Here is a 10,232-nt window from a genome sequence, read left to right on the forward strand (position 1 = left end):
ACTCACAACAGTTCCAGGGGTTTGCCACTGTAAATAACGCTGTGAGAAATAGCCTTTTACATAGATTCTTCTGTGCTGATATTTTTATTTATATTGAGTAGATTCTATTCAATCGGTATGTTAAATGTTGTATTTTAGCTAAAGCTCTGTACACAGATGGAGAGTTGACAGTTATCTGGGTAAATCATGTATAAAATAGACTTATTTAAATATTAATAGACAGTCATGAAAAGGAGTTTTCTTCCCTCATTCAAATTATCTGGCAAATTGTCTTGGTCATTTTTTTGCTGTACAGATACAGATACAACCACATAAAAAAATCTGGCTTGATTGTCAGTTCCCAGCACAGAACTAAAGGAATGGACTTCAGAGCAATGAAGTGCTGGTGTGTTCACGAAAGCTCAATTGATTTTTTTAAAGCTGTTTCACAACAATGTATTGATTGCTTTTATATTCTCTTTGCTTATTTTTTCTTTCCATGCTGCCCCTTGTTCTCACCCACCATCAATCTTAAGTGAAAAAAAGAAGAAAGTGAAACCGCCCAGGACTTTGATCACTGAAGATGGGAAAGCCCTAAATGTAAATGAGCCCAAGTATGTGAGGCCAGATAGAGAGTTAAAGATCCAAAAGTGTCAATCAATGGTATTGGTCAATCATTGTTTCAATTCCAGGTTTGCTCTGCAAAGAATATATCTGACTGCTCTTAACAAGTTTGATGAGTCTAAAAATAACGTCATTTGGTGCATATTTAAAGAGAAAACATCTATTATGTTTTCAAATGCATAATTGTCTTGGCATCTAGCAAATGATCTTGGCATATGGAGATCTTAGTTATTTATGTACCCCATGAAACTTTGGACCACATACAGTTTTATGCCTGAAAATTGCCACCACATTATTGTTGTATTTATGAATTTTTAAAACTCTGCCATGAGCAAGCTGGTTGAGAATACTGATGTACCGTCTATACATCTACTTTATACTCTGGAGCACATATACAAAGCCTTTGAGAGCTAGGGAAGGAAATCAATATAATAACCTCAATGAATTTAATAGAGGACAGATACTCAAACTGGAAATCTTCGAGTATAATAATATCTAATCTACCCTCTTTATCTGTCTTAAAGTTTGAAATTAAAAAGCAGGACAGAAAAGCCTTTTGTAGTCAAAAATACAGACCAAAGAGCCTACAGACTAAATCTCATTCACTTCATTTTATTACTCAAACCTATTTTCCGTCATCATTTCATTTGCTCTGTCATGACCATGGTGAAGGCACAATCTTGAATTATTTCTGGGCATCATTTATCTTCACAGCAATCATAGGTGGTAGACAGTATTTCTTTCTTACATGTCCAGAACCTGGGCCTGAGAGAGGTGGAGTGACTTGCCCAAGGTCACACAGCTAATTGGTGGTGTTTCTGAGTTGCTCATGCTAACCTAGTTCTAGTGACTTCCATGATAAGATCTATAATCCCTTCCCCTTACCCACATACAGCAGACAGGAATGCAAGACAGAACACTAGGCTAGGCCCTGGGGATAGAGCTGTGACTATGACAGGTTTCTTTCTGACCTCATGGAGTTCAGAAATCGAGTTTAGGCCATCTCTCTTTAGCCTACAACAGAGCTCAAGGGAGACTCCCAGAATTCCATGTGTCTCTGGTAAGACCACCACTCTTCCCACACACTGCAGCCTCACCTGCCCCTAAAACCAGTTCTACTGAGGGTGATTCTATGAAGAACTGATTACCCACCACCTCCTCAGTGGCACTGCCTCCAGACATGCGATCATCCCCTGTTGCTGCCCTCCTAGGTCATGCACCACTGTCCAGAATCTTATACTCAAATGGCGCTGATCCAACTCAACTTATTCTCGCCTCTTTTGGACCCCTGTGCCCTCTGGAGCTTGAACCTGGACAGCAAAGCCTGAAGGCTCCACCATTTCTCCTCTTTCACTAACTGAAGCAGAGGATTCACTTCTGCGGCTGCCCACTGTTCTTCCTCACCACATACACCAAAGGGTTAGTTACAGCCCATTGCCACTTTCAGGCCATCTTTCTCCCTTTCTCTGTTGAAGCACAAGCCATCTAGATATAGCACCCCTGCCCTTTCTTCCCACAGTCATCTAGATCACCCTGATCAACTCTCAACCCCAGCCTTCTCAATTCATTGAAGATCTTTCACCCACACTGGTGTCTCTCTCTGCCTCTCCTGCCATCATCAGTCTTGGTGATGACTTTATCAAATGTGTAGGTGATCCACCAGAAGCCTTGGCTTCTCAGTTCCCCAACCAGCTCACTTCTCCAGCTCAGGTCAACCACATGATTTCGTTTTCATTCCTAGATTTGCCACCATCAATATCTCTTCCACGTCAGAAACTTCACCTCAAGTGTCTCACTAGATACCATTTCTTATGTTCCTGGGGGAACTTCCTCCATTCCAACAACCACATGCCCCCGTGAAGACCATAAGATAATTCACTCTCCTATTTTTCTTACTCTCCCCTAACCCCTCATCTTCTCTTGCCGTGCTTTAGTTTTATGGTTCATCACAGAAATCAGTCCAGGTGCAGTTGCTCACGCATATAATCCCAGCACTTTGGGAGGCCGAGGCAGGCAGATCACTTGAGGTCAGGAGTTTGAGACCAGCCTGGCCAACATGATGAAACCCCATCTCTACTGAAAATACAAAAATTAGCTGGGAGTGGTGGCACACGCCTGTAATCCCAGCTACTTGGGAGTCTGAGACGTGAGAATCGCTTGAACCCGGGAGGCAGAGGTTGCAGTGAGCCGAGATCATGCCACTGCACTCCTGCCTGGGCGACAGAGTGAGACCCTGTCTCAAGGAAAAAGGAAAAGAAAAAAGAAATCAATCCTTGTCATTTGTCTTCCACTCTCTTGTTTTTTTCTCTTTCCATCATCGTCACCTCACAAAACCCCAACCCTATTTAAATCTAGCACACTACCCACTCTTGGGCTGGTCCTCATGTGTGGCTGGAGGAGACCATTCACCTCTACTTGCTGGTCTTACCTTAAATTCATGACCACAGATCTCAAATGGACTCTGGCAATCTTCTTTTATTTTCTTGGGCCGTCCATTCTCCCACTGTCCTGCAGGCTGCTCTCGTACCTTCTTTCTCCTTACTTCCAACATCATCTGACACTTCCACAGTCTTAACTGAGGACCTTGTTTCCTATTTCATTGAGAAAAAAAGCAATCAGGAGATTTCTTTTCCTCCCAACATCCAATTTACCAGCATAGCTGGACCTGTCCCATGTACTCCCCTCTCTTCTGCTTGCTGACGGTGAACTTCCTATCCAAAATCAGTCTGTGTAAGCACCCTGACTCCATCCCCTCTGCCTATCAAGGACTTAGTTGCTCAGTTATCCTTGGTCTTCTGCACTAGTTCTCTCCACTCTGCTAGATCAATCTCATTCATGTACAAACAAATTTTAAAAATCTCTGTCTTAAACAAACAAAAGCAACAACCTCCCTTCCCCTGGTTTTCCTTCCAGCCACAGCTTTTTCTCTGTCCCCATTTAATGGAATTGTCTGCACTTGGTCTCTAGTTTCTAACTTCACATTCCTTCTTGAAACCACTTCTGTGTATTCCATCATCCTGAAATTTCCTTAGCCATATTATTTCCACATTCAGTGTTCAATTCTTAGTCTTTGTCTTACTGGACATAGCAGATTTGGATCAAATTGTTCAGTACCATCCTTCTTAAAGAAATTTCTTCCCTTTGCTCCTGATTTTTCTTCTACCTTACTGACTGCTCATCTTTCTAAGCTTTGATGTATCCCTTTGGTTTTGTTTTTTGGGTGCCCTATAGCAAACTCCTCAGCTGTCTTCCTTTTCGCATTAGCTCTTCATGGCTGTCACCAAATCCCATGGCTGTAAACACACTCTTTACATTGCTCCCAACTCAATCCAACCTCTTCTCTGAGCTCAAGACTTGTCTATTCAGTTATGTTGTTAAGAACATATAGTTCCTCTTCAAAGAGTTTTGGTTCCTGGTTCTTTGTTCTATTCTAAAAGGTAATCATACCCATTCATCTATCAGCCCTCCCTATCTCTGCTGTGCCCAAACACCCTAAGATGTACCGTACCTGTCCTTCCCGTGAAATGCCCACCCTTGCCTCCTTTGATGAGGTCAACAGTAGCCAATCAGAATTAGCCTAGATTGTGCGGTCCATCCCCACAATCTAGGCTACCTGCAGGGGGCGGGCACAGGAACAGGGTCTGTGTTAGGGATAAAAAACTCCTGCTCTCCTTTGTTTTGCTCACTCTCCCTTGCCTCTGCCTTGCATACAGGAAGTGCCCTTCTAGAGAAGTATATTGCCTTGCTGAGAAAACTTTTGCCTGAGTGTTGGTTTCACTTTGCAGCATCAAAAATTTGTTTCTAACAATTAGAAGTTTGACATCACTGGTTGGATGTAAGAGAGTCATTGCACACTTATTATAGCTAAAAGAGAACCCCTGATTTCAAGCCTCACTACCACTCTCCAGCATCGTGTGCTTGTGTCCCTGTGTTCTCCGTCTCAGTAACACACATTCACCCCTTGGCTAAGACCAGAAACCTTGGATTCTCCCTTGATTCTTCTCTCTGTCATCTTATCAGTGAGCCCTGTGAACTCTTCCTTCGATATTATCGGAATCCAGCCATGTCTCACCCCACCACTGCCTCTAGCTGACACTAACTCTTGCTTGGACAGTTGCAATTGCTTATTAAGTAGTCTCCATCGTTCATCTGTTGGCCTCCTACATTCTGTTCTACTCAGCTAAATAAAGAAGAAAAAATGGAAGAAAGGATACATGCTCCTTTTCTTAAGGGACATTCTTAGAAAGTGCCATACAATGACTGTCCCTCCCCTGACGTCACCTACCTTCAAGGTAGGCCACAGAATGCAACCTTTATTGTACGTAGCCATGCACCTGGTTCAAACCATGGTTCCTGTCACTAGGAATAAAGGGGGAAGCAGATAGCAACTAAATAGCAATCTCTGCCATAGGAAACTTCTCTAAAATTACTTTACAATTAAAAAGAAATCGAGGCAGAGCAGGAGCACATAAAAGGCTCCTGAGATGAGGTTCTACAAATGCATGGGCCATTTGAGACACTGAAGAAGTCCCACAGACCTGGATTATTCAAAGCAATGAGACAATTTCTGCCACAAGCAGAAATGCTGCTAACAGCCACATCTATCGTTAACTTCACGTTTTCCTAAACAGTTTAGCTTATGTTCTTTAATATTGTTGAGTTGTATATTTTATAGAGTAATACAATAAGTGAAATGCTCAAAAGCAAATTGACCAGGCAATTCTGATAGCGTGATGTTCAGTGTGGAAGCTAGACCTAGGACTCAGCCTCAGGGTACAGGTGAAAGATGGTAGAGCTTTGAAATCCTGCCTAGCCAGGCTCGTGCAGACAAAGTGTAAAGGCATTTATTATAATTCAGCTATGCCAACCTCTTTGAACCTCTGTTTCTTCATCTATAAAACAGAGGTAATAGATAATGGGCAGTGTCTCAGCCTTTTTCAGGGCAATGGAAGGTCAGCGATGAAAGGAGAAGAAAAAAATAGCAAGAAAAAAGAAGGAAGACAGGGCTCTTTAAAACCTAAGGAATCGAATGCAGGATAAAGGGGAGGCAAAAGCAACCTTTAGTTCTCCATAAATAATTCCAGTGTTTTAGTTTGCTTCTGGCAAACTCACATGAAATGGAAAAGAAAACTTCAGCCACCAGATGTCTCTATCTCTGCACCAAAGCTAATTTTTCTGTATGTCATTTACCTTAAGATTCTCACATTTAAACACTGTAAGCACAAATAATTTATTAATATGTTGTAGGTTTCGCTGAAATTTTAAAATTACCTTTGACATTTGATTGTCCAACCACCAAAATAAGTTGTCATTGGACATTATTATAAAATTATTATCTAATTTGCTTCTGAATTTGTGAAGGGATTATCTATACAGTATCCTAAAGTCATCTCTTTTTTCCCCCCAAATGTGTTATTCTTAGAATTGACTTCTCTTTGAAAGACAGTGAAAAGCAGATCATCCTGGACCTTGCTGTCTATAGGTAAAGGCATGTTCTATGTATTTATTTAATGACATTTCTGTCTGTTTTCATTCTCAGTAGTAATTTTTTAGTTCTGAAAAAATTTGAAATGGAATTAACTTAGACCTATAGTTAAATGAAGCTTATTTGTTAAGACAGAGACGTTACTATAATTTTTCAAAGCATGAAAATGAAAGGAAAGGTAAATAAAGCCACAATTTCATGGCTATGAACTCAGGAATATCTAAGGCAGAGTTTAAATAATTCTGAGACCTATACTGTTTTCTGATGCTGATACTACAAGGATCCCACTCTGCCCTTTGCTGGCATAGTCCTCTGTTTTTATCTAAAATGCCTTCCTATAGTAATAGGTATCAGGTGGTTGGCTCCCCTCCCTCAGTCCCACCTCAGAGACCTGGGGGAACACCTAGCAGCCTCTGTCACCAGTGGACCCTTCTTCCCTGCTGCCCTCTCACATCCTGCCTGTTTTCTCACCCATGGGTAGGAGTGGCACGGACCTCCTGCCTGCCCTCATCACCACACCCAAACTATTGTCCTTTTCTCCTCCTTAAAACTCCGTGGCTTTGACACTCAAACCTTCAGCCTAAATCACCTTCTACCCTTCTTTGTGGAAGCATCTAAAGGCAGCAGGTCACTCTGCCTCATTCCCTGAAGATTTTAGACCCTGGTTCGCTGTGCTGATACATCCTTCTGATGACCTCAGTGTCCCCTGGCACCATCTCAGAGGCTGCTTGCCTGTGCTTCCCTCTGCCTGTATCGCCCTCGGTGTCCTTGTAGCTTGCTGCCTCGTGTCCTTCACGCCTCTGCTCAGATGTCACCTCATTAGAGGGGCCTCTCTGCCCCACCATCTGACATAAAGCAGTACCTACCCCTGCCCAGCGCTTCCTTCCACTCTTTCTACTTGGCTTCCTGCTGACAAAGTGTAAATGTACTTGTATTCTTAAAAGTTTGTGGTCAGAGCAGGAAGTTGTTTTGTTTGTTCTTTCCTGTCTACATCTCCACACCTAAAACCTGGCACCTGTTAGGTGCTCAATAAATACAAGAATGAATGAATGAATGAACAAATACTGATCATGGGAGTATGACATTGACATGCACAAATGAATGGATGAATGTTTACATGCATGAATTATAATAAATGCCTTTCTCTTTTTAATGGCTTTTGATGTACCCCATTTTATTTAATTTCTCAGTAACCCTGGGAAGTAGGAGGGATTATTACCCAAGGGGGGTAAATTTTCCAAGAGTGAGTCTTGTCAAAGTAAACAGGGACCAAAGGAGCCAGAACAGCCCTCAGGACTTCAACTAACGTTGCTGTTTGATTGTGGTAAAATACACATAACTTAAAATCAACCATTTCAACCATTTCACAATGGACAATACCGTGGCATTTAATAAATTCACAATATTGTACAACCATTACCATTGTTCCAGAAAATGTTTATCACCCCAGAAGGAAACCCCATGACCCTTAAGCAGTCACTGCCCATTCTCCCTCTTCATGGCAACCACTAATCTGTTTTCTGTCTCTATAGATTTGCCTATTTGGAATCTTTCATATTAGTGGAATCATACAACATGTGGCCTTTGTGTCTGGCTTCTTTAACTTACCATAATGTCTTCAAGACTCATCCGTGTTGTAGCATGTGTCAGAATTTCTTTCCTTTTTATGGCCAAATAATATTCCATTGCATGGATATACCACATTTTGTTTATCTGTTCACTAGATGGTGGACATTTGGGTTGTTTCCACCTTGGCTGTTGTGAACCAGGGCTAGCCTTAGTGTGGCCCCTTCCTCTCCACACCAAGCTCTCTCCGATCAGCTGTATGCCTCTTCACAGAATTCCTGTCCATTCTTCTGCCTGCTTGCTGCCAAGTCATCTGCCTTTACAAAGATCCCAGCTCTTCTCCAGCTAGCTTCATATCCTCTGCTCTTCCAGCTTCCCAAGCTGCTGTTTCTACTGTTTGACAGACAAATCACTGTTTCATTCTTGTAAGTCCTTCCCATTTTTAGGCCCTATGCCTGGAGTTTAATGAATGTATAACCCTTTCTTTTTCAGCTCTGTTGGCTGCTTCCTGTTCAGTTCTCAAATGGAAACTTTCCTCATTCCCATGCATGTGCATTTTAAGGGGTGGTAATATTTCTCCAGTCTATGTAGTAAAACTCTTTCATTCTCATGATTCTGTCTAAATGAATTATGCTATAATTCCTGGTTGTGTTTATGGGCACATGGGTGTACACTTGAAAGTTAAATTCATTCATTCACACCTGCTTCCTGCCTTTATTCAACAAGCATCTATAGAATACCTACTATGTGCCAGGCATGGGGAGACTGTAACTGGCATATTCTAAATCCAGTCATGATCTCCTATCACTTAGAGCCCTGTGGGGGAGGGGGACAGACAATAAATAAGCATCTGATGAGTTACAAAGGAAGAAGCCTGCTGTCAAGGAAAGGGACAGTGTTCAGGGATGGGAATAATGGTGTGTGGGGAGTGGTCAGGGAAAGGGGGAGACATGAACAATGATAATTGAGAGATAAGAAGTAGCTTGTTCTGCAAAGAACTGTCAGACAATTGTTTCTGGCAGAGAAAGGCCATGTAGGTAAGGACAGATCAACATTTTAGGGGGCCCAAGCATGGAAAATACTACACAATCCATTAAAGCGTAGATATCACATGTGAAGCTGTAGAAAACCTCATTTCTATTATTATTATAAAAATTGTTTTTAAATGCTGTATAATAATACTTGATTAACTCTAGCTATGTATTGGGCACTATACATGTTCCTTCCTAACAATCTTAGGGCTAGATGCTAGTAGTATCCCCATTTTACAGAAGAGGAAACTGAGGCCTAGAGAGGTTAAGGAATGTGGTCCCAGGTAATAAAGCAGGAAGAGGTGGAGCCAGTTCCCCACAAGGCTGTGTGACTCCAAACCTATGCCTGTAACCCTTGTATTAGCTTACCTGCCTTAACATTTGTGATTTTTAAAGCAGCTCTGCATTTTCTAATGTTCACAATTAGTATTTTGAAGTATGTGAATGTAATTATTTGGCTAAGCTTCTGATTTTAATGAGCGATATGAAATCTAAATCTTTAATTTGCTCATGAGTGGAGGAGAATAATTGCCACCTGATCTTGAGGTCACTGCCATAAACAGAAGGGTTTGCTTATTCAGCAGGATGTGCCTTTGAGGGGAGAAGCAAGCTAGTCTTCCAGGAGAGATAGTATCAGGGCAGCTGCAGAACAGCTGCAGGGGATCCAGAGCCTCCAAGGAAGCAGGAGCTGGTGGTTGCAGGCCTCAAGCAGAGTAGAATCAGCATTCCTGGCTATTCAAGTCTTAGGGGCTTAAAATAAAATATTTGTGAAAGAGCATGGCAAGCTGTTTTTTGCAAACCTCTGGTGTTTCAAACCTCAGATATTTTTGGGTTAGGGGCAATCAATGCCAAGTGTACTTGTGGGTCTAAAAATGAAATTGCTGATACATTGAATTTCCTTTGGTCTGGGGATTAATTTAAAACTAATTTTTTAAAGACCCATTTAGCATGGATATTTTAAACGTCCTTCATTTAAAATCGTCCTGTAAGTGTGAATTTGTATTTGCACTTCTTCAAACTTGATATATTTTTTAAATTATAAGATATTGTGTATTTAATTTTGAAGGTATATGGATACCTCTTTAATCAATGTTGATGTGCAACCAACTTACGTGCGAGTAATGATCAAGGGAAAGGTAAGTAGAACCCTGTAAACTATTACAATTTCAAAAGCTAAGCTTTGAACTAAGCTGTGGTTCCTCACTTTTTTAAAAGTATTATTAAAATAGAAAAAGGGCCCAGGCGCAGTGACTCATGCCTGTAATTCAAGCACTTTGGGAGGCCGAGGCAGGTGGATCACCTGAGATCAGGAGCTGGAGACCAGTCTGGCCAACGTGGTGAAACCTCATCTCTACTAAAACTACAAAATTAGCCAGGCATGGTGGCTCATGCCCATAATCCCAGCTCCTCGGGAGACTGAAGCAGGATAATTGCTTGAACCTGGGAGGTGGAGGTTGCAGTGAGTCAAGATCACCCCATTGCACTCCAGTCTGGGCTACTAGAGTGAGATTCTGACTCAAAAATAAATAAATAAATAAATAAATAAA

The 10,232-nt window shown here is 41.6% G+C and overlaps 1 protein-coding gene across 3 annotated transcripts in view; it reads left to right on the forward strand.

The window, feature by feature from the left end:
• DNAAF11 (dynein axonemal assembly factor 11) overlaps positions 1-10,232 on the forward strand; it is a 94,945-nt gene that overhangs the window by 45,476 nt on the left and 39,237 nt on the right. For 2 of the 3 annotated variants that reach the window (XM_017875170.1, XM_017875169.1), the window contains exons 7-8: positions 6,026-6,085; positions 9,752-9,821. In XM_017875170.1, the coding sequence (XP_017730659.1) occupies positions 6,026-6,085; positions 9,752-9,821 (130 nt within the window). Of the gene's footprint in view, positions 1-515; positions 594-6,025; positions 6,086-9,751; positions 9,822-10,232 lie in introns of all 3 variants that reach the window. The other variant, XM_017875171.1, reaches the window with a different exon arrangement.

Source organism: Rhinopithecus bieti, unplaced genomic scaffold, assembly GCF_001698545.2.
Source record: "Rhinopithecus bieti isolate Rb0 unplaced genomic scaffold, ASM169854v2 scaffold_7212, whole genome shotgun sequence".
Lineage (NCBI taxonomy): Eukaryota > Metazoa > Chordata > Mammalia > Primates > Cercopithecidae > Rhinopithecus > Rhinopithecus bieti.